Source organism: Hyperoodon ampullatus (assembly GCF_949752795.1).
Source record: "Hyperoodon ampullatus genome assembly, chromosome: 6".
NCBI lineage: Eukaryota > Metazoa > Chordata > Mammalia > Artiodactyla > Ziphiidae > Hyperoodon > Hyperoodon ampullatus.
In genome coordinates this window covers 119,690,143-119,714,748 of record NC_136919.1, presented here as the reverse complement: position 1 = coordinate 119,714,748, position 24,606 = coordinate 119,690,143, and the positions used below count along the sequence as shown (strand labels likewise).

At 43.3% G+C, this 24,606-nt stretch overlaps 1 protein-coding gene across 1 annotated transcript in view; it reads right to left on the bottom strand.

The window, feature by feature from the left end:
• The window catches only part of MSRA (methionine sulfoxide reductase A), a gene marked incomplete at its 5' end in the record, with an annotated part of 234,894 nt that overhangs the window by 84,006 nt on the left and 126,282 nt on the right, over positions 1 to 24,606 (bottom strand). Inside the window, one exon of the mRNA XM_079706760.1 lies at positions 14,773 to 14,915. Coding sequence (XP_079562886.1) covers positions 14,773 to 14,915 — 143 coding nt within the window. The remainder of the gene's footprint in view (positions 1 to 14,772; positions 14,916 to 24,606) is intronic.

The following is a 24,606-nucleotide window of genomic DNA, read 5'->3' as shown; positions in this document are numbered from 1 at the left end:
CAAACTTCTAGATTCAGGCCAAAAGGGATGAGCAAAGATGGCAGAGAGGCAGACGTTAATAACACAGACATTCTCCATCATGATTTTGTGGTACATTTCTGTGGTTTTTTTTTGGCCATGCTGTGCAGCTTGTGGGATCTTAGTTCCCCAACCAGGGATCAAACCCATGGCCCCTGCAGTGGAAGCTTGGAGTCCTAACCACTGGACTGTCAGGGAAGTGCCCTACAATTCCTATTCTGATAAAGCCCAAACCATCCCAAAATAAATAAGGGACCAAAATAAGTGTGAGAGAGGGAAGCAGAGGGGATGATAATTTTTAACTTTGTCCCACTGGTTCTGGCACAAATCCCCTCCTTGTCATCAGCCGGGAGCATTGTGCTCAGTTAAAGTACATGTATACAGTGCTTTCAGTCAGGTTATAACCACAAGCAGCTGCCACAAGGAACAAAAAAAATTCCTCAAGCCATTCCTCAAGCCTGATCTCGACAAATTAAATACCAATGACACATTCTTATCAAGTATAAAACAGGCATGACAAAGCATGAGTAGAGATGGGAGGAATGGCCTTCATCATAGGCTACCTTCCCCATATATAAATCTGTAGGGGCATTAAACATCCAGGGACCCACTGTGGCCGTGTGACAGATGCAGAAAGCAAGCACAGAGCTTGGAAGTAAAGAACTGAAGTATGCATTCCGGGCTCACCCAGTCACAAGTGGTGTGACCTTGGGAACCACCAGCTCCAGTCTCCTGTGAGGCAGGGACCACACATGGGCGGGGCAGATGAGAGAATATTCGTGGAAGTTCCTTCTCCAGCCTCAACTATGCTGACTGGAGCTGTCAGTGGTGGCCCAGGGGGCAAGGTCACCATCCACAGCCAAATCCCAACTGGTGCCGGACCCTGGACACTGAAGGCCCCGGGTGTAGATGATGCACAGGACACCCCACCACTCATCGGTGGCGACCTAAAACCCACCCGGAGGAGGGAGCCCAAGATAGGCAGCTGGGGTTCCGCCAGCGAGGCTTTCATGGCTGTACCTCTCTCTACCTGTCCGACTGGCCAGGTGTGCGATCAGGCACCGGAGGCATAGATTCACTCGGCCATGAGGTAAGGAGGCGAGTGACCTACAGCTCTGAGGCCAGAACTATGATAACCCGCAGCTCTGATTCCAATCACATCGTGAAATTCAGAGGTGGCTCCAAGAGGAAAATGATGTTAAAAACAATCAGGCTCGGGTGCCGATTTTGAAATGGAATGCTGTCCTCTTTTCGTTTTAGAGTGACAGGGTAATGGTCAAGGTAAATGGAATCTGATAGAGGCTTTTATTTTGACGGCTTAACTTGGGCCCAGGTCCTCTCACTATGGGGACGGCTGGGAGTGGAAAGGGTCATCCGATGGATTTCAATCCAAACACTACAAAAGAGAAGAGAGCTCAGAGCGGTTCAAGGGGAAGGAAAAGGCAGCCCACTCTTCCTGACGGGCGCTGCTTTTGTCCTGCACACACTTCACACTTGAGGGAGAAACTAATGACCTTGACCTCGGGGGGGGCCCCCATTCCCCCGGCAATGTCCACAGCTGTCCCTGCGGGCCTCTGCCCGCCGCCCCGTGCTCTGTTAATGTGGCCAAGCCAGCAGCTGACTGAAAACAGTGGCAGGCTGGCACTAGGCACACGACCCCTGACACTGCGGGCCTTTTTTTCTCCTCTCCGCTAGCAGCCAATGGGCGGGCTCTCTCCATCGGCTGCCATGGCAACGAGAAGACGGCTCCGCAGTGCCCAGAACAGATGTCACAGAAGCCAAGATAAATGTCGTGGGAGCGGGGAGCGTGTGGCAGGGGCCGAGGGGGATGGCGGGGGGACGCATTTGGAGTTAAATGGTCCCACCAGAGGGAGTCAGGCATATTTTGAAGGAAGTGCAAAGCGGTAACATCTCTTTTTCTCCCTGTCCTTTAAGTTGCAAACACACATGCACACACATGTCCTTTCATCTCCGCTACTGAGGTGCTTGCGGCTCTCTGGCTTTCACGGGAATCGTGAAAGCCCTGATTTCTCGAAGCCTTAAATGAACATCGCCTCCATTGCAGACATGCAGGCGGGCGTTCTGCAGTCATTTAGGAACAGGCTGGGAAGCTCTGTGGAGGGCAACTGGAGAAACTTAGAACCACACGGAGCTGAGACAAAATCCACGGGAAGTTCACAGGCAGACAACAAACCCTGTTTCACTCCGGTTGCCCCTGAACTGTAAGGGCTCCCACTCCCCTCCCCCCGACCCCGCCCTGGTTATGTCTCTGATTGGACCACTCCTAAGGCCATTTTATATAGACTAAACCAGGGCAAGCCTTATAAGTCTACCTGCTTGAGCAACAAAGGCTCTTGTGTTGTCTCCAGGATAGATCCTATCCTAGCTGAAATACTGTATTTAAAATGTTCCCACTGCCTTCCGTTTACCTGCCGCTGAAATTAACAAGTAGAGCACGTGCACGCAGGCGCAGACCATAAACCTATATATATCAGTTGGTAAGATAAGAGCGATATTAGCGCTGGCAGGCACTAGACACTGCAGACCTTTTCTCCCCGTTTGCAGCCAAGGGGCAGGGACCTAATCCGGTCCCGGTTATCAGACCACATGAATCAGGGAGACAGGAGGGACCACGTATAGGCCCTGTCCTCATCCGATAGATGAAATGTACTGAATGGGTCAGAGGACGGGAAACGTCACTCAGAATGGTTTTGCACTAATTCCTGCCACAAGCACGTGGAGAGAGCCTGCTTTGTGCACAGAGCCACATGGGCTCCCTCCACAGGGCAGGCCCTACCTACAATCTAGAGGGAGAAGAACACGGAAGCTCTTACAAGGGGCCGATGACGGGTGGGATGAGTATGGCAAGCAAAGCAGGATGCGAACAGGGAGGAAGGCTCAGAGAAGTGTCCCTAGTGTGAGGAGGTGAGGGCTCCTGCTCTGTGACAGATGCCTGACGTGTACACCATACCTTATAATGCTACAGCACCCTAAGAAGGAGCCATTATGATCCTATTTAACAAATCAGGAACCCCAGGCTTAGAGAGGTGGCTGAGCTGCTGCTGCCCCCAGTCGTCCCCCCACCTCCACGGGGGTTCTGCCCCACCAGCCAACGGCTCATCAACCCAGTGCCGTTATCACTGCAAAGAAAGCAGCTGTGTGTGGGCCCCGTCTCCTGGGCATCACCTAAGCAATAACGCCCAGGAAATCGTGGGCTTCAAACACTCACTGCATTGTTCCTAAAACATATTAAGATATTCACACATAACTATTAACATTGAAAATGCTCATCTGGATACACCCTGAAGTCACCTCGGGTACCACAAGTGGTACATATGTCACACATAGGGAACCACTGCATTTTCCCACTCTGGCCTTGAAAGATGAGGAGGAGTGTGGCCCATTGAGAATTTGAACTCACTCCAATGTCACCCTACGTGGGTCAGGGTTATTTTGTGTGTATACCTCCCCTAAAATGAAAATGTCTCCTTGGCCCTCACAAGAATGCCTTCCTGTATCATTATTCTGGCCAGTAAGTGGAATCCTAGGGTGCCTGCAGTGCACCTGGATGAAAAGCAGTGACTGTGAATCAAAGACGGATGGCTCAGCAATGCCCTAGTCTGCATCGCTCCTGGACGCTGCCACCGAAGGCAGAACTCCACCCCAGGGACGCACTTCCCTGCCACTGCAGCAACACACTACAGCCACCAGAGGGCAGTAACACAAACCAGATTTTTTTCATTCGGACCCAAATGTTAATGCACACAGTTTAATAATATGTAAAGCCCATTATTACAAGCTTTTTCTCTCCCCACCCCCTATTAATGAACAAATGCCCAGGGGTAATGCAGATATTTCTAAATACAGTGCAAGAAAGGGCAATCTGTACTCATACAAGGGGAGTCTAGCACACAGTAATAAGTGGAAATGAAAATAATCACCCAGATGCAACTAAAAGATTTATCTGTCTGTATGGCTGCATACATAGAAATATAGATGCCTGCCTCCCAGAAAGGGGCATTATAAAAACACTTATTTCACAAGTTCTTATTTAGAGTTCATAATAATACCTGTAATGACAACCACAAAGCTACAAGAGGGGTGTAAGAGGAATTTCAGCCTTACTGCTGGGCAGACAAAGGGGGATTTTTCTCTTTGACTAAAGTAGGTGAATGAATTATTCAGGGCTTTTCCACGGACCTTTAAAAATCATAATTCCATGCTTTACACAACAGCACAAATTTTTAAAAAAAGAAGAAGAAGAAGAAGAGCTGGTTAATCCCCAAACCATAAAATATCAACTGACATTTAGCCATGTCTACTCAGGGTGCTTTGATGCAAATAAATGATTTCTGGTGTTGGTGAGAGTCTTTTAGTGCTGTCGTTGGTTTTCACATCGGAGCACAGAGAAGACAATAGATTGCGAAGGGATATTTGTAGAATGCAACCTACCCATTTCCCTGTAAACAAAGAAACAGGAATAATCCTGCCATTTTCTCTATTCATGACCGAAAGGAAGGTTCTCAGATCCTATATTTCCACAATGGTTTGAGATTTGAGGGCCCCTGGAAAAGCAGGATGAAGTCCTTGCCAACAGCCTTGTCTCTGGAGTCACCCCATTAAACCGTGATATTCATAAAATGCTTGACAGATTACCCAGGCCAGTGTGTGAGGAAAGCATATGGAATTCAGAGTCAGATAACTCTGTCTAAATGTATTACCTGGGTCATCTTGGAAACATGAATGAATTCCATCTGAGCTCCGGTTTCTTCCTAAGGCAGGTCGGAGGACAGACCCTGAACTACTTCTCTGTGTGGGGTGAGGCTTCCCACTCATATGATACGGGACGAAGCACTGGAAACTGTTAACATTTATAAAAATTTTTGTTGTTCTTATGTTCCCCACTTTATACACAGGAAAGCAGAGCTGTAAAGACTTGTGCAAGGTCAGGGTCAGTAAGGGCAGAGCAGGGCCCCAGGTGCTCTCACCCATGGCTATGGTTCTCCCCACCCCTCCCTGGTATCTTAGTCAGCCCGGGCTGCCATAGCAAAGTACCACAGGCTGGGTGGCTTTAAACAAAAGACAATTATTTCTCACAGTTCTGGAGGCAGGGAGGTGCCAGCAGGGTAGGTTTCATTGTGAGGACTCTTTCCGTGACTTAAAGACGGCCACCATCTCACTGTGTGCTCACGTGATCTCTTCTCTGTGTGCTCGTGGGGGCGGGGGGAGAGAGAGAGAGGGAGAGAGAGACAGAGGGAGGGAGGGAGTGGGTTCTGGTGTCTCTTCTTTCAAGGACACTAATCCCACCATGGGGGCTCCACCCTCATGACCTCATCTAACCCTAAACACCTCCCAAAGGCCCCAGCTCCTAATGCCACCACACTGAGAGTTAGGGCTTCAACATATGAATTTTGGGAAGACACAAATATTGTCTGTAACAAGGGGTAACAGTGGGTTTCTTAATTCTGCTACATCTTTTTCGTTCGGGTCAACAAATATTTGCTGACAATCTGCCAGGTGCCAAGCACAGAACCAGGTCTTGGGGGAAACAAGGATGACCAGGAGCCCCCAAACAGCCCACTTAATGTCAGGAGAGTTCCCAGCAAATGGTCTACAGGAAAGAGTATTTGTGACACATGGGCTTTTGTGACCATGTGTAGCACAGTGTATTGCAAGAAACTTCATGAGATCCTTCTTCAGATAGCTGTGTCTGAAACAACTATAATGAGAGTCTGGCAACTCATCAGTACACAATTAATATTTGATAAGGTAATTAATGTATTAATTTACTGAGGAAGATGGGGGGAAGGTAAGGAAGGAAGGACCAATTTTCAAATTTTCAGCCTACAGATGCTTACAAGGAAACACAAACGATCTGTACCTCCTGGCAGGGAATTATCAGGTCCAGTTATGTTATGATGATTATAGCATAACTGGATATTTATTAATTATATTTAATTCCTTTCAATGGAGTTGGCATAATTAGAACTACTTTCTTGATTGGAAGACTGAAGGGGCTCAGCTTCGATGAATGCATATTGATTGGGTGGCTACTACAGGCTAGCTATAGTAGGTGTATATATATATTTTTTCAGTCCATAACAAGAGGTATTTTACATATATAGAAAATATTATTTAATTCTTATAACAAGCCTATGAGGAAATTTTGCTATCCACACTCAGGTAATTTTAAAATGAAGACCGGAAGTGGAAGTCAGGGATCCACGGGTAGTAAGTCACTAGGAGAGTACCAGAACACCCTCCCCAGCCATTCAAACATTATTTTGATTACTCACTCACACGCATACTTTTCTCCCCCAAATCTAGCTCTTAGGGGTTTTTTCCTATTGTTATTTTTAGTATGCTACTTTATTTTGGTAAGCAGGATGGGGATGAAGGTGGATCTTTTTTGAAGGTAGAGATGTTCGAAAGGGGGATAAGCTTATGAAAATTTGTACCTCCCTTCAAAACTAGATACAGACCCCAAGAGAGAGGAGAGCAAGCCCTGTCCTCTCTGGGATACTGAGCGTGTTCTGTGGATGGCCCTGGAGTCCAGAGGAAGCCAGATGGGCACCCACTGGGTGAGCAGCCAAAGAAGAGCTCCCAGTTTCAGCCCCCATTTGAGCCTGGACATGTGACAGTGGTAGGATGGAAACCAGATCCGCAGACTGTAGTAGGCTGAATAATGGTGCCCCCTGGTGCCCTAATCCCTGGAACATGTGAACGTTACTTTATATGGCTGTGATTAAATTAAGGGTCTTGAGATGGGGAGATTATCTTGGATTATCCAGTGGGCCCTAAATGTAATCACATGGGTCTTTGTAAGGGAGAGGCAGAGGGAGATTAGACACATAGAAGGGAAGGAGGCAACGTGGCCACCTAGACAGAGACTGAAAGGATGTGGCGAATGCCATGGGATGTCGGCAGCCACTAATCAAAGTAAATAATCAAAGCTGAAGCAATTCTAAAAAATACATGTTGTAATCCAATCATTGCATATTGTCTTTTATCTTTCACTTGGGTATTTTTTTAAAAAAATGACACTGTATAGAGTACAGTGACAAGATTGCTAGATAATTGAAATTTAAGATAAAATATGGCAAATAGAGACTATAGCTATGCTGAAGATATGGATGGATGGATGGATAGGTGAGATGCTGAGAGAGACAGATGTTAGGGCACTGTTTTATATTTGACACATGGTGGGTAATTTAACATTCACCCAAAGAGGTTATCCAGAGGAAAGCTTGTGCTTACTGCTCATGAAGCTTTGAGAAGTTGGGAAGGAAGTAGGCCATGTGGCCAGAACAACCTTTAGATTTATTAATTCTCTATCAAATTTCAGGTAACATAATCTATTGGTGATCAAAAGATTTAATTCCTAAATGAGGAAGAGTCAAATTTTCAGGACATAAAAATCACAAGTGAACAACCCCCCCTCCCTGCCACAGACCACTATTCAATTTAGAATATTAGAAAATGTCATCATAGGTTCACTTGAGAGGTAAACTGTCTACATCTCATGATCCAAAAACAATAATACATCCAATTGTCTCCTCCGATTAATACCATAAGGAAAGCATTCCACCGTGAAACTCTGAGGAAAAAATATGAAAATGCTGTTAACAAAAGATTACGAAGTCTCTGTCCAAAGGCAAGAAGACTTTGCACATTTTGTGCAAAGGCTGCAGCTCACCAAAGATGTGAAACAGCTGTCAGAGTCTGTGAACAGAATCCCACCCTTTCAAGGTCAAGGAACCCAGCGTGAAGTTGAAGTTTCACTCTGATCCTCCTCTGTAAGATTCTCCAGCCTCCTCTAATCTGAATGGAAATTAGCAAACTTCTTCAGCCTTTCTTCCTTTCCTAGGGTTGTTGGTGAGCCTGGTATCTACAGCCCAGCCAACTCTGCAGAAAACCACAGCTTAGATGGAAAATCACTTTGGGTTTCTGGCTCATCAGCAGTACTGCACATCTAATTAGCTCAACAATTGGTCCCTGTGATAAAATCAGCTAATTTTATGTTCAAATGGCTGTTCCGTGGTAAGTAATACTGTCACTCTCAACTTCACGTGGCATAAAGAAGTTGCTGAAGAAGCTGGTTACTAGGGGGTCACTGGGGGCAAACCAGTGAAGACTATTAAATCAGTAACTTCAGTCATTGTTATAGTTAGTACAGAGGGGTCCTGCCAGGGCTCAAATAAGATGAATTCCCAGGATGGGGTGACAGGGCCGGGAATGCCAACTCTTACCAGAGAAAACAATACATATAAAATGATGGAAAGCCATCTGCAGAACCTCCCCGAGGTTTAACCCGAATGTTTGTAATGAGGAATTACGGAGTCTTAGACCCTCATCCAGTACTGTTAAGAATGACTCTCCCAGATTAAAGACCCCTGTTGCTTCAGGAATCTGTTCAAGGTTATCCTGGAGAGAAAACCCAGAAAGCCAATTCCAGGTGTCACCTCCCAACCTCTTCCTCTCCTTCACTCACCTGTGAAGGCAACTTGTGATATCTGAGACTCTTTCCCTACTTAGTGAGTGACCTAGTAAAAGCCACGTTACTCTTTAAGGTAAATGTAAAAACACAGATCAACTTCTTTATGGTGTAAAAGCTAATCACACTGCCTCTCACCAGCACTGAGAACTGCTGATTTCTTTTTCTTCTTTTGCTGTGTATTTATCAATTATACCAATTGCATGGACAGTTAGAAATTGATACAAGCTTCAAAACTAGAAACAAGAAATACATGAATGCATACAATTTTACATAAGGATACAGAGAGATATATTCATACCTATATCTAAACATATCCATTATATCTATGTATGTATACTGATACATATAGTCAGAGATATAGAAATGGCTCCATTTGTATAAAGTACTTAAAACAGTAATTAGCATGTAGTAAGTACTCAGTACTGTTGCTGTTCTATTATCATCATTATTATATGTACATATAGATATATCAACTATATACATACATAACTGCATATTATGTAATTCTACGATTGTAGCAGGATGCCTGCTAAAATTAGACTCGTGTTTTTCATTCTCTGCTCTAACAGAGGAGCCAGAAAGTCACTAAATCATAGTAAATTATCCTGGAGACACTGTAGTCACTTGGCTGGCGTGGACCGGGCAGGGGTGGGTGAAGGACCCTTTGTACATTGTTGCATCAGCCACCTCTCGTGCATCAGCTCAGATCCCCTCAGCCTCACTTTTCTCTCCTGCAGTCCCTGCTGCAGTGGCCAGCTCTGCGTGGACTCTGCGTAGCCTCATGCAGTGTCTCACCTCACACCCATGCCATGTGCCTCTTGCCTCCTGCCCCGGGGACACAGTATCCTGAGCCCACAGGTGTGCAGCCCAGAAGTGCGGAGTGAACCCATGGCGGGTGGCATCCAGCGGACAGATCCTTCCCTTCTTCCCCCGGAAGGACCCGTCATTTCATAAGGACCAGACACCCCATCACCGAGAGCAGGGGCCAACTTACATTGCTTCTCCTTCCTCTTCTGTTCCACTCCCCTGCCCCTCAGTCCTGCTCCGTGGCACCCAGTAAAGTCCTCACATATAAGCCTTTTTCACGGGCTCTCCTTTCTACAGGACCCAGACTAAGACAAAAATCACAGTGGCCACCTGTGTACCAGTGCTCAACAAGGAAGGTGACACCATGAGACACCTTGTTCTTTGGTTCCTGAGAAGGAAAATGGCTTGACCCCTCATGGCACAGATTGGAAAAGGGGGAAAAGGACAGTAGTTCTCACTGCTCAACGTGGGACAGAAGGATAAATCCTGACCCGAAGCTTCCGGGTGGGGCCCCTGGGTACTGGCTGTGTCAGGAAAGGAAGAGATCTCTGCACTTGACAGAGCTCAGCCACGGGTCCCCAGGGCCATGGCTCTCGGTCCTCAGCTCTGTCCAGAGGTGGCTGGAGGAAGAGCACTTGACCCTCATGCTGTGCCTCTCCAGAGAGGAGAGGAGAGGAGAGAGCAGTTCCTGAGCTCTCGCGAGAGGAGAGGAGAGGAGAGGAGAGGAGAGCAGTTCCTGAGCTCTCGCGAGAGGAGAGGAGAGGAGAGCAGTTCCTGAGCTCTCGCCATGCGCCAGCCCGGGAGCAGAGGGCTTGTAACCCTGGGTCTGCCAGCCCGGGAGCCAGACTGACGCCCCGCCCCCTGCAACACACACACCGCCCCACCCCTTATACTGCTGTGCTGTCGAATCAGGCTGCCGCTGGCCTCATGTGGCTATGTAAATACACAATTAAATTAGTTAAAAGAAAATAAAACGTGCGGTTCTTCAGTTGCCTGAGCCACATTTCAAGTGCTCAAGACTCCTATGTGGCTAGTGGCTCCTGCCGACGCTGCAGGAGAGACCACTGCCATTGGGTAGAGAGCTGTACGGAGGCCTGGTCTAGAGTCAAGACTCTATGGGTTTTAGTCAGTTTGCCAGGAGGAAAATACTGGACTTTCTACTCACCTATCAGTGGAATCCAGGGCCAGTTTTTATTTATGTATAAAAGAGTCGTGACAGTATTTGTTCTCTGAGTTGGTGATAAAGCAGTTCTATGTGATTATGTTAACAGCAATGGATATCTGGATGCTGGGGGCACAAGAAGGCCCCAATCTTTATTTTAAAAATAGACCCTACTTTTAAAAGTCAAGCAAAAAATATGTATGCGTAGGAATGTATTTAATTCCCATATGCTTAGGTACAGAACACCCCAAAAGCACTAGGTTAGAACAACTGTCTAGAATATAAGATTAACATTCCCCAAATCTACAAAAATAATGGAGAAATTATTAAAACAAATATTTAATATCTAAATTCTACTTCATATGTGTATCTGTTATCTAAGACCAATGTGGGTTCCACTCAAAGCTCAGGATAAGAAACTATATTGGGTAGAAACCAGACAATTAGGTGTAAGTTAGCCTCTTCATCATCGCGTGGAAGGCACTGACCTTGTGAACTTAAAATTTTCATTGTGAACACCAGAATATCACCTCATTTTGAGATATTCTGCAGGGAGATTAATATCCTTCCAGAGTCTCTAAGTATTACTGTTTGTACCTTAAGAGATTATAAATCATTACATTAGGAAATCAATGTATAGCATTAATCATATGTAACTTTTAGTAGTACTTACTAACACGGCCTTTATAATTAAATATCAAGAGATCAATTCAAATAGAACTAACTTTTCAGGTTTTGCATGGGGCCAATTCTCTATGGATCCTGCCACAGCATCTTGTCTGGTGTCGGCACTTCCCTACCCATCTCTCCAATGCTGGTGTTCCTCAGGTCCTAAGCCTCCTCTTCTCATCACTTATCACTTTTCTAAGTGATCGTATCAGCAACTAAGGCTTCATTTACCAAATATAAGTTGATAATCCCAACAGTAATAAGGGCTACCGTTTGTTGAGCACTTACTACGTGCTACGCCCTGTGCTTTACAAGCATTAACCCAGTTAATAGTCACAACAACCCTCGCTGCCAGGTGGGAACAGCCCACGTCTCCTCCTAATAGTCACGCGGATGCACGTATCAGGGGTACCTTGAACACCGCCCTTCCACACTGAACTCACCCTCCCCACAAATCTGCCTCTGCTCCTCCATACCTTCATGCAAAACGTCACTAGCCAGAAACCTAAGTCACCCTGGACTCCTCCCCCTCATCTAGTCTCCACGTCCAATCCAGGTCCGGGTTCTATTAGTTCTCCTTCCTAAACATCCCTTCATTCCATTCATACTTCCACCATCCTAGACAAAGCTCCCATCACTTCTGGCCTAGAGTCCTGGGACAGAGGTCTCTCATCCTTATGTGTCTGCCTGAGGTAAATATGATACGTGGCTTTCTAAGTGTCAGGCATCTGATAAAAACGTATGCAGCTGACATACCAGTGGAGGCAATTCAAGGCTGGAGGTCACAAGCTGAAGTGCCAGCACACATGCCCAGGTAAGCCTACCATTATCAGAAAAGTCATCATGGGGGAGGGGTGGTGGTGGGATGAATTGGGAGATTGGGATTGACATATATACACTAATATGTATAAAAGTGATAACTAATAAGAACCTGCTGCATAAAAAGTAAATAAATAAAATTCAAAAAAAAAGAGAAAGAAAAGTCATCACATACCTGCACCACCATGTTCACAGCAGCACTATTTACAATAGCCAAGACCTGGAAACAACCTAAATGTCCATTGACAAGAGGAATGGATAAAGAAGATGTGGTACATATATACAATGGAATACTCCTCAGCCATAAAAAAAAGAATGAAATAATGCCATTTGCAGCTACATGGATGGACCTAGAGATGATCATACTAAGCAAAGTAAGTCAGAAAGAGAAAGACAAATACCTTACGATATCAGTTATATGTGGAATCTCAAATATAACACAAATGAATTTATCTCTGAAATAGATACAGACTCACAGACATAGAGAACGGGCTTGTGGTTGCCAGGGAGATGGGGGGTGGGGGAAGGAAGGAGTGGGAGTTGTGGACCAGCAGATGCAAACTGTTATATACAGAATGGATAAACAACAGGGTCCTATCATACAGCACAGGGAACTACATTCAATATCCTGTGAGAAACCATAATGGAAACATTTTTCTGATTAAAAAAACAAATTAAAAAAAGAGAAGTCATCATAAAAAGAGATCTGAGAAAGGATAATTTATACTTCAAAGCGTTTTAGAATGGAAATATAAACAGGCTCAAATGAGTTCAAAACGTTTATTTTCTTGCAGCTTCTGCAGCATGGTGCAGCTGGGTGCCTCTGGCTTGAGGTCCCATGTGAGGCTGCAGCCAAATTATCAAACTGGGGCTGCAGTCTCAACTGAAGGCTTGACTGGGGTTGAGGGGCTTCCAAGCTCACGCATGTGGCTCTTGGAGGCCTTGGTCCCTTTGCCATGTGTGCCTTTATACAGGGATGCCCCACAACATGGCAGCTGGCTTCCCCCAGAGCAAGTGATCCAAGAGGCAGTGAGACAGAAAGGGCCCCCAGGATGGAAGCCACAATCTTGTAATGAACTCATCTCAAAGGTAACATCCCATTGCTTCTGTCATTCATTCGGAGGGAGTCACTAAATCCAGCCCACACTCAGGGATAGGGCATTCCACGTGGGCAGCAACCACTGAGGGCCATCCTCGAGGCTGCCTACTATTATCATCCAAGCAGCCTTCACAGCCTTGGAGGGAGGGAGGGGACGTGCTAAGGAATAAATGGGGTCCTGTCAGCATCTCCGTTGGCCCTGTCTGCTTTTCGGAGTGGAACTGACCGTGAGTTGCATGTCCTGCCCCTTTTTCTCAATAGATGTACTCTTGTCCCTGCCCCCTCCTCACTGCCACCTCTGCCACCACAGGGATAGGTGGAGAACCCACACATTCCTCAGAATGGCTGTGTAGCAGACTTTTTACATAATGCTAAAATAGATCAGCATTACCATAGCTCCTGGCTCTACTGTTAAATGTGGATCCAATTCTATATAATATAAAGATAATTAAAACTTAAACATTATCACAAAGTTCTAAAATTTAAAGCAACTCAAGTTATTTTCAAAAGAACTAAATCTCGGGCTTCCCTGATGGTGCAGTGGTTGGGAGTCCGCCTGCCGATGCAGGGGACGTGGGTTCGTGCCACGGTCTGGGAGGATCCCACATGCCGCGGAGCGGCTGGGCCTGTGAGCCACGGCCGCTGAGCCTGCCCGTCCGGAGCCTGTGCTCCGCAACGGGAGAGGCCACAACAGTGAGAGGCCCCCGTACCGCAAAAAAAAAAAAAAGAACTAAATCTCTATCAGAGGAGATTTTTAAAATATAATACAAGTTAATGGTGAAAAATAATTATTTCATGATGTAATGTCTATATTTCTGAGAAGTATTTTTATTATAATTCAATCTACTGTTACAAGCAAGAGAGAGAGCACTATGGGTTGAATTCTGTGTCCCCAGGAAGATGCTGGAATTCCAACTACCAGGAACTCAGAATGTGAACTTATCTGGAGATAGGGTCTTTTTTTTTTTTTTTTTTACATCTTTATTGGAGTATAATTGCTTTACAACGGTGTGTTAGTTTCCGCTGTATAACAAAGTGAATCAGCTATACATATACATATATCCCCACATCTCCTCCCTCTTGCGTCTCCCTCCCTCCCAGAGATAGGGTCTTTAACAGAGATAATCAAGTTAAACATGGTCATTAGGTAAGGCCCTAAACTAATATGACTGGAGTTGTCATAAAGGTGTTCATTTGGACACAGAAACAGGCACACATAGAGGGCAGATGACGTGAAGGCACAGGGAGAAGACGGCCGTCTACAAGCCCAGGAGAGAGGCCTGGAGCAGATCCCGCCCTCCCAGCCTCCAAAGGGTCCAGCCCTGCCAACACCGTGATTTTAAACTCCCAGCCTCCTGAACTGTGAGACAATAGATTTCTGTCATTTAAGCCTCCCTGCCCCCGCTGCCCCGGCCTGTAGTACTTTGTTATGGCAGCCTGAGCAGATTAAGACAGGCAGAGAAAAAAAAAGAGGGAGACTCAGACAGAGAGATAGATTATATGCTAAGCTGTAAATTCACCTGGAGGAGTTGACTTTAAAGAGAAATGGCGTAAGGGCCTATTCTTCTATGGAGCAGAAAGGCTCAGTTCCAACAGGCTGACAGAAATTTCCAGAACATGTGAAAACAGAACACAGTGCCAGGGGCCAAGAACCAGACTCTGCCTCCACAGGTGGGGTCCGGGAGGCAGAGGGGACCCTACCTTCTGGTAGTCGTCTTTGGACCTCAGGGACGCCTCCATGTGCTCAGCAGAGGTCGGGTAGATGGCAGAGCGGTACTGAGAGCCGTGGTCGTTGCCTTGGCGCAAGCCCGGGGAAGCAGAAAGCAGAGGATTACTGGGGTGGCCTGGGCAACAAGGCCAGTGCCACACATGCTCCATGACTCGTGTCCTGCTAAGTACTTGTTTTAACTGCATCCTGACACCACTCTCCTTAGACAAGCATGCAACGTACCTGTTTTGCTTTGCCTATTTTAATCGTAACAAGTATCTTTGAACTTAAGGTAAATTTATCACAGGCCTTGCATCACAGTAGATGCTCTACAAATATGCATTTTTCTATGCAGATATTTAAGTCATAACCGTGTATCGCTTGCAAAGCACTGTGATACACGCTGTTTCCTTGGATCCTAATGAGACATTCTGTGTGGCAGGTGTTACCGTCCCTCCACTGGCAGATAAGGAAATGGAATAATATACGTGGAAGTGCCTGGCCTAGTGCTTTGCACACAGGAGATGCCTAATAAATGACAAAGTGACTGATGCTCAGCAAGTTTAAAGAGTTTGCCTAAGGTCACGCACCTAATCAAAGAAAAACCTAGCACTTAAAATCAGCCCAGGGGCTTCCCTGGTGGCGCAGTGGTTGAGAGTCCGCCTGCCGATGCAGGGGACACGGGTTCGTGCCCCGGTCCGGGCGGAGCGGCTGGGCCCGTGAGCCATGGCCGCTGAGTCTGCGCGTCCGGAGCCTGTGCTCCGCAACGGGAGAGGCCACAACAGTGAGAGGCCCGCGTACCGCAAAAAAAAAAAAAAAAAAAAATCAGCCCAGCGTACTTTCCACCCTGTCACAGCAGCTAAAGTGTAGATGCTGGTCAATTTCTAACTGAATGATAGAGTCCCCAAGTTAAACAGCCACAGGCCTGCCACAGATCCCCTATAGATCCCCATGTTGTCATAAAATGAACTTCACACGTTTACTGCATCATTCAAGCATCAGTTTCAGTTTTAACAAGTGCCCCCAAACTCCTCCAGTAAAAGATGCAACTTTCCAAAACAAACAGTTCCATATTTTTGAGCTCCTGGCGTAGCTGACTTCCTAGAAACGCCATTCTCCCACCTTCAGAGTCCCCTCCTCTCCTCAATGCACAAAGGTCACATGGGGACCAGGAACTAAGCGGCTTAAAGAGCCAATACCAATAATGACATCAAAATATTAATTTAATATTATATAATAAAAGTAAACCAGCCCATGCCTCCAATAAGCATTGATTAATACCAAATTAGTATATCTATTTCACTTCTCTCAAGTTATATATCCATTTAAGTATTATAGTAGTAGTCTTATGGTGTACAATATATAAGTATTATTTACAGTACATAGTATGTATTATAAATATTATTTATTAAGCACCTAATACATGCTGAGTCCTCTTTCAGATGCTGAGGATATAGCAATGAATGAAAGAAAACCCTGCCTTCACAGAGTTCACATTCTAGTGGAGGGTAAGAGACTGGATAAATATACATTCCAGAATGTTCTTTGTTTTCAATTTTCCCTCCTTCCCTTACAAGTAGGCTTTTCCCGTGTGACTACTTCCCATCCTTTTGTCCTAACATCCATTTGTATAATGGCAAGACGGCTGCATCATTGTTCCTTCTGAAACATTCTCCACGAAGAAAAAATATTGCAGGATGGCTGATTTTCGGTAAAGTCAGACACCTCTCCATTCAGAACAAGATGCCGAAAAACACTGTCTCCATGTGTAGTTGTTTAAATCTATTTAAGTTTTCTTTTTTTTAAAGAGAAATTAGTATGTGAGTAAAAGAGAACCTGCAGGTGCAGGTATGATTTATTTATATTTTTCAATAAGTTTTACTAAGATTACATACGCCTTGTACACTGAAGACAATAATATCTGTGTGTTTACTTGGAGGTCTCTGAATTATCATAGGATCATGGAAAATTGTTGCTTACAGATAAAAATTGGCTTTTTAGAAAACAGAGTGGGAATAATTAAGAATCACTCCAAGGGTATGGTTTAACAGCGGGCTCTTTCACGGATCATATTTTCACAGATCATCCGGTATAAGAATTACACAATGAAACCCTTAAGTTTACATCGATTTTTTAGAGCTGCTCTTGTAGTGACATGACAACCTAAGGGGTAGAAACATCTGGAAGACTTCACAAAATTGTGTGGTTGGGCAGAAAAGATGCACATGGCTGTCATTCTGGGCAAGTATCTAAGGCAATGAATTTCTATAAAAAATAATCCATGCATTATTTATACAATTAGAGTTCATACTACTACTGTAATCGGGGATGGGGATTTATGGGCCCTTCCCTGAAGCCACGATCCCTCGATTCTACATTCTCACTTGATCGCCTGTTCACTGTAACACTGTAATACTGACATGGCTCCTCCCACTGTTGTCCCTGTCTTCCTGTGCAGGTCTGGGCTGTCGCCAACACACTGTGGACAGCTTTAAAGAGGAGTAACTTCGTGGGCATTACCCACAGCCCTACCCCAGACGCACTGCACCTCTCCCATTGTACGAACCCAAACTAACCGTCCATTGGAAAGATGGGAGCTTTTCACACAGTTATAGTCACATCTGTGGGCAGAAACCTCTCAATTTCGAATTTAAAGCTTCAACCTTCTAATCACATCCCTTCTTGGATGTTCTAATAAAACTAAAAGTTCTTCATGTCAGAAACAATACCCTCTCTTCCTGGTCACTCTGGCTAAACCCCTGACTGGCCAGGAAGGAAGACAAAGTGTTAAAGAGATACACTAGGGGATGGAGAGAAAACATGAAAGCCTGTGTTCGGATTTCTTTGAATCTTGAGTGATACTGGACTAGGCATTAACTCTCCGGTCTACTCAAGGATAACGTTATTTTGATTGCATTTTTCCATCACAGTTCATCCTGAGGAGAAGGTATAATACCTTAAACCAAAACCATACATCTATATCCACATACACGTGTGTGTATTTGGTTAATTCCAATGCACGTACCTTCGGTTCACTAATGAAGGGGCTTATGAAGTGGACAGAAGCTTCAAGTTTGAAAGCAGACGGTTCACTGGGAAATACGATTTGATGCTCAACAGATTGAGAAACCTATAGAACTAGGGCTTTTCTGTTCTCATTATTTTTAATACATTGCATTTATAGATGTTTAGCCTCATTAAACTTTTCACCATTTCTTTCAACCTCTATTGGTTTATATAATGAACACAAAACAGTAATTCACATGTGAGGAAAACCTGTTTACTAAATCTCTTGTCAGAAGCCTAGGACTCAGAGCCGCAAGAGCTTGTTTTTAAGTCTGACTCTGCCACTGACATGTCTTATGCAAATTTCCTAATCTTTCTGAGCTTCAAACCTCTTCTGTAGAACAAGGATTATAAGGGCCTAACCGATAGGTTTGTTTGAGGAGCAAATGAGATGGAACCTGTAAAGTGCTTTGTTGACTATAAAAAATTATGTAGGGGTTAAATACTTTTATTTTTACAACTTTTCATAATCTTAGAATAGTCGAGAACAACTAGTTTGAAATAAAAATAACGAATGACATCACACAAGATACTTTAGGAGTGACGCTTTTCCCCCAGAAAAGCATTGTTTATATTAATATCTCAGATACTCACACAGCAGGGCTCTCACAGATAAATAATCCAAAGAGAGGGTCAGATTCATTTTATGGGTGTAGAAATGTACTATTCAGTTTTTAACTAAACAGTTTATTACATTTTTTTAACAGAATTACCTTCCTAGTTAAATTTTAACTCTGCTCATGTCCATCCCAGTTCTTCATTTCAATGGAAAACAAACCCAAGAAAGGGGAAGAATTCTTTGAGTGAATTCTCCTTCCCCTGCTCCTGCCCATGAAGTGCTTTCAAATGCAATGTCTTCATGCTTGGTCTCTGATCTGAAGTTTGAGAAAAATCAAGCCTGTTAACATTATCTTGTATCTCTCAAGCTCACACCCACTGGGTTACTAAAAAGGGGGAAGGAAAGACGTGCAGAGCGGGTGGTAGAAAGAAACAAAAACAATTAAAAATTATTGAAAAACGAAGTTTTTAAAGCCCTTCTTTCTGACTTCCTGCCTTTTCTTCCTTCCACTCATTCATCCATCTTTCCCTGAATCAGGCAAGGTACTAGATACTGGGATTCAGAAATAAGACGGTCTCATTTTTCAACTAGGTCCCCATCCTAGTACAGTGAATGTCATCTTATGAGTTAAACCTAGATCTACCTGACACAGAAGCTCTTTCTCTTTTCAAGATTGATGCACAAGAAGTTACAGCAAAACAATCGAAGACTATGGAACAAAGTGTGTGTGTGCGGTGCATCTGGTGGGGAGTGGAGCATCCCAGCCCAAGACCCAGAAATAAGAAGAAGCTTGGTCTATGCTGAGGGCTGTGAGGAGATGAGCCTGGGTCTTGCCAATTGTCCTGGGAGGAAATGAAGCCGGTCGGTTGAGCACGAGGCCACATGGGTGTCTTGACAGGACACACAGGGGACCAGAGACGTATGGAATGATCAGTTTCAAGGGAGCCACAGAATTCCATGGAACCCTGGGTGAGCATAATCATCAAAAATCCAGAGCTCTCTTTCACATTGATTCAATATGTGTTGCAAAGTTCACTGTGCCTTCCACTTGGCTTTGGAAAAACTAGGAGGATAAATTATTGACATTATTTGGCTGTCTTCACATCCCAGGAAAGTAAGCAATAGACTTGCTGTAGGGGGTGAAAAGAGAATAACCGGCTCAGAAGAAACATCTTGTGCTTAAAATTCTTCCAAAACACTCTCTAAACTGATTAATGAGGACTGGGCTTTGGGGCATTCTTGCAAAGAACTGCCCTCTTGGCATCCACCAACTGTTTGAGATTTCTCCATCCACCTTCTCCAAATAAGATTTGAAAGGGACAAACCATCATGAGACTGCTCTAAGATTTCCCTCTCTCTCAGTGGAGCCAGAGAAAATGCTGGAAAACAGAGAAATGCTTAACCTATAATGAAGCAAAAAGATGCATGAGTTCTCATCTGCTCAGTGACCCTCTAAACTTTGGCTCATCTTTGGGTACTAGCCCTGTTTTATATATTCAGACTAGAGAGATGAGAAATATGCCTGAACATGGAAATTTTAAAGAGAAGTTCACACTGTGAGCTGTTGTGAGGTAATTAAGAAATTTCAGGAGTCACCAGCTGATAATAAACATCAGGGCAAGGAAGGACATATTCCTAATGGTCTGAAATTACTGACTCTGTGTTAGGGAACTTCAAAGGAGCAATCTCATTAGAGGACTATCCATGTTGGCTACAGAGACCGGGTGACTCCCACCAGGATGAATCTATATTCCTCTCTTCTACAGCCAGTTGCTAGGAAAAAATGGATCCTGACTATGGTCTGCTGCATGAAGCAGAGAAACTGGCATGAGTTTTGCCACGAGATGGTTCTGGATTCTAATTCCATCTCTGCGTTTACTGTGTAACCTCAGCCGAGGTACTAGACCCATCTAAGCTTCAGTGTCCTCATTTGGAAAAGTGGGGATGGTGATACATACCTCACAGGTTTGCTAGGTATCTTACATAGGAGCTCAATAAACATATCTCCCCCATCCCCTTGTGACTTCTAATGCAGAAATTCAAGGAGGAGAAGTTTTCAACATACTACTTAAGAATTTAAAAATTCCTGTCAAGAAATGAGCTATTAAGCATCTAGCTGAGTTCAGGAAACTTGCTAGAGATTCAGCTAAAACACAGACCACTGAGCCTGATCTCAGTCTCAGGAAATGTCTAGAATGTATCAACAAACATATGAATGCAGAGAAGCAAGCTGGGATCACTCGGATGAACATGGATCCATCTAGAATCCATGCCTCTTAACCTCTCTGGCCTCAATTCAGCATCAGTAAGGATTTGGGTTAGATCCTTTTAAAACCAGTTTTATTAAGGTATAATTGACATACCATAAATGGTATATATTTAAACTGTACAATTTGATCAGTTTTGACACGTGTATGTGCCATGAAATCATCACCACAATCAAGATAATGAACACTTACAAAAGTTTCCTCATACGCCTTTTAAATCTTCCCTTCTCACCACTCCCAGCCCCCATCCTAAAGCCCCAGGCAAACACTGATCTACATTCTGTCATCTGTATGTTTCTAGAATTTTATACAATTGGAATCATGTCGTGTGTACTCTTTTTTGGTAACTCAACCATGTTGTTGTATGTATCACAGTTGCTTCCTTTTATTGCTGAGCAGTGTTCCACTGATTGGATATGCCAAATTTGTTTATTCACTGACCTGTTGATGGATATTTGGGTTCCTTGCAGCCTCTTGCTATTAAAATAAAGCTACTGTGATTATTCATGTACAGGTCTTTGTATGTACATATGCTTTCATTTCTCCTGGATAAATACCCGGGAGTGGAATGGCTGATACATTTACGTTTACCTTTTTAAAAAACTGTCAAACTTTTTCCAAAGTGGTTGTAACATTTTACATTACCTACCAGCAATATATGAAAGCTCAGTTGTCATATCTACACAAACACTTGTCATGGTCAGTACTTTTAATTTAAGCCATTGTCAAAATATGTGTAATAGTATCTTATCATGGTTTTAATTTGAATTTCTTAATGTCTAATAATGTTGAGCATCTTTTCATGTGATAATTTGCCATTTGTACACCTTCTCTGGTAAAGTGTTCAATTTTTTCCCATTTTAAAATTGTATTGTCTCTTATTATTGAATTTTGAGTTCTTTATATATTCTGGATACAAATATCTTATCAGATATATACTTGAAAATATTTTCTCCCAATCTGTGGCTTGTCTTTCATTCTCTTAACAATGACTTTCAAAGAGCACAAATTAATTTTGATGAAGTCCAAATCATCAGTGTTTTCTTTTATGGATCATGTTTTTGGTGTTGTATCAAGAAAAACTTTACCTAACCCAAGTCACAAAGATTTTCTCCTATATTTCCCTCTAGATGTTTTATAGTTTTAGGTTTTAAATTTAGGGTTATGATTCATCTTATGTTTTGTACATGGTGCGAGATATGGATCAAAGTTGTTTTGGTTTTGTTGTGGTGGCGGTAGTTTGTAGTTGTTTGCTGCAAATACAACTGTTCCAGCGCCATGTCTGGAAAACACTATCCTTCTTCCACTTTGTAGTCTCTCCTCCCAGACTCTGTGCTATTTTTTTTTAATAGTATATATTGTGTGCTTTTATTTTTTATTTCTCCATAGTCTGGTTCCAGGACTCTGCTCTTTTTTTTTTTTTTTTTTTTTTTTTTTTGCGGTACACGGGCCTCTCACTGTTGTGGCCTCTCCCATTGCAGAGCACAGGCTCCGGACGCGCAGGCTCAGCAGCCATGGCTCACGGGCCTAGCCGCTCCGCGGCATGTGGGATCTTCCCGGACCGGGGCAGGAACCCGTGTCCCCTGCATCGGCAGGCGGACTCTCAACCACTGCGCCACCAGGCAAGCCCCAGGACTCTGCTCTTAACCACATCTTTGTACTGCCTCTGTTACTTTCTTTCTTTTTTTTTTACATTTTTTTTTTGGAGTATAGTTGCTTTACAATGTTGTGTTAGTTTCTACTGTACAGCAAAGTGAATCAGCTATACGTATACATAGATCCCCTCTGTTTTGGATTTCCTTCCCATTTAGGTCACCACAGAGCACTGAGTAGAGTTCCCTGTGCTATATAGTAGGTCCTCATTAGTTATCTATTTTACACATAGTATCAATAGTGTATATATGTAAATCCCAATCTCCCAATTCATCCCATCTCCCTTCCCCCTCGGTATCCATACATTAGTTCTCTACCTCAGTGTCTCTATTTCTGCTTTGTAAACAAGAGATTGTCTATACCAGTTTTTTCAGATTCCACATATATGCATTAATATATGATATTTGTTTTTCTCTTTCTGACTTACTTCACTCTGTATGACAGTCTCTAGGTTCATCCACATCTCTACAAATGACCCAATTTCGTTCCTTTTTATGGCTGAGTAATATTCCATTGTATATATGTACTACATCTTCTTCATCCATTCCCATGCTGATGGACATTTAGGTTGTTTCCATGTCCTGGCTATGGTAAATAGTGCTGCAGTGAACACTGGGGTGCATGTGTCTTTTTGAATTATGGTTTTCTCTGGGTGTATGCCCAGTAGTGGGATTGCTAGGTCACACGGTAGTTCTATTTTTAGTTTTTTAAGGAACCTCCATACTGTTCTCCATAGTGGCTGTATCAATTTACATTCCCACCAACAGTGCGAGAGGGTTCCCTTTCCTCCACTCCCTCTCCAGCATTTATTTTTTGTAGATTTTGTGATGATGGCCATTCTGACTGGTGTGAGGTGATATCTCAGTGTAGTTTTGATTGGCATTTCTCTAATAATTAGTGATGTTGAGCATCTTTTCATGTGTTTGTTGGCCATCATCATGTATGTTTTCTTTGGAGAAATGTCTATTTAGGTCTTCCGCCCATTTTTGGATTGGGTTGTCTGTTTTTTTGATATTGAGCTGCACGAGCTGTTTGTATATTTTGGAGATTAATCCTTTGTCAGTTGCTTCATTTGCAAATATTTTCTCCCATTCTGAGGGTCGTCTTTTCATCTTGTTTATGGTTTCCTTTGCTGTGCAAAAGCTTTTAAGTTTAATTAGGTCCCATATGTTTACTTTTGTTTTTATTCTCATTACTCTAGGAGGTGGGTCAAAAAAGATCTTGCAGCGATTTATGTCAATGAGTGTTCTGCCTATGTTCTCCTCTAAGAGTTTTATACTGTCTCACCTTACATTTAGGTCTTTAATCCATTTTGAGTTTATTTTTGTGTATGGTGTTAGGGAGTGTTCTAATTTCCTTCTTTTACATGTAGCTGTCCAGTTTTCCCAGCACCATTTATTGAAGAGGCTGTCTCTGCTTCATTCTGGCCAGGTATATTCTGGCCTCCTTTGTCATAGATTAGGTGACCATAGTTGCATGGGTTTATCTCTGGGCTTTCTATCTGGTTCCATTGATCTGTATTTTGACTTTGTGCTATTTTTGCCTAACATTTTACTTCTACATATCTTATAACCCTCAAAATACACTTATTATTTTTGCTTTAAGCAGTGGTTTATCTTTTAAAGATAATTAAATCTTTAAAAATCTTTATATTTAGTTAACATGTAGTTAACATTTCTAGTACTCTTTATTCCTTGTGGAGATAGATTTCCTGATGGCATCATTTTCTTTCTTTCTGTTTGAAGGACTTACTTTAACGTTTCCTTCTAGCTTGGGTCTGCTGGTGATGAATTCATCCAGCTTTTGTACATCTGAAAAAATATTTTTGCTTTGTTTTTGAAAGATGTATTCACCAGCAAAGAATTCTAGTATGACAATTCTTTTTCTTTCAGTACTTAAAGATATTGCTCCACTGTCTCCTAGCTGGCATTGCTGCTGATGAGAAATCTGCCATCTTTGTATCTTTGTTCTTCTGTATGAAATTATCTTTTTTTTCCTGTGGCTGCTTTTAAAATTTTCTGTTTATCACTTATCTTACTGATTTGATTATGATGTGTTGTGATGTTTTTCTTCATGTTTCTTGTGTTTGGTGTTCATTTAGCTTCGTGGATCAGTGGTTTTATAGTCTTTATCAAATTTGGATTTTTTCTGACATTATTCAATTTTTTAATCTCAGGCATTGTAGTATTCATCTCTTGAAGATGGATTGGGTCTTTTTTATATTTTTCGTCTTTCTACTTCACATGTTCAACCTTCCCTCTCGCTTCTTAAACATACTGAAT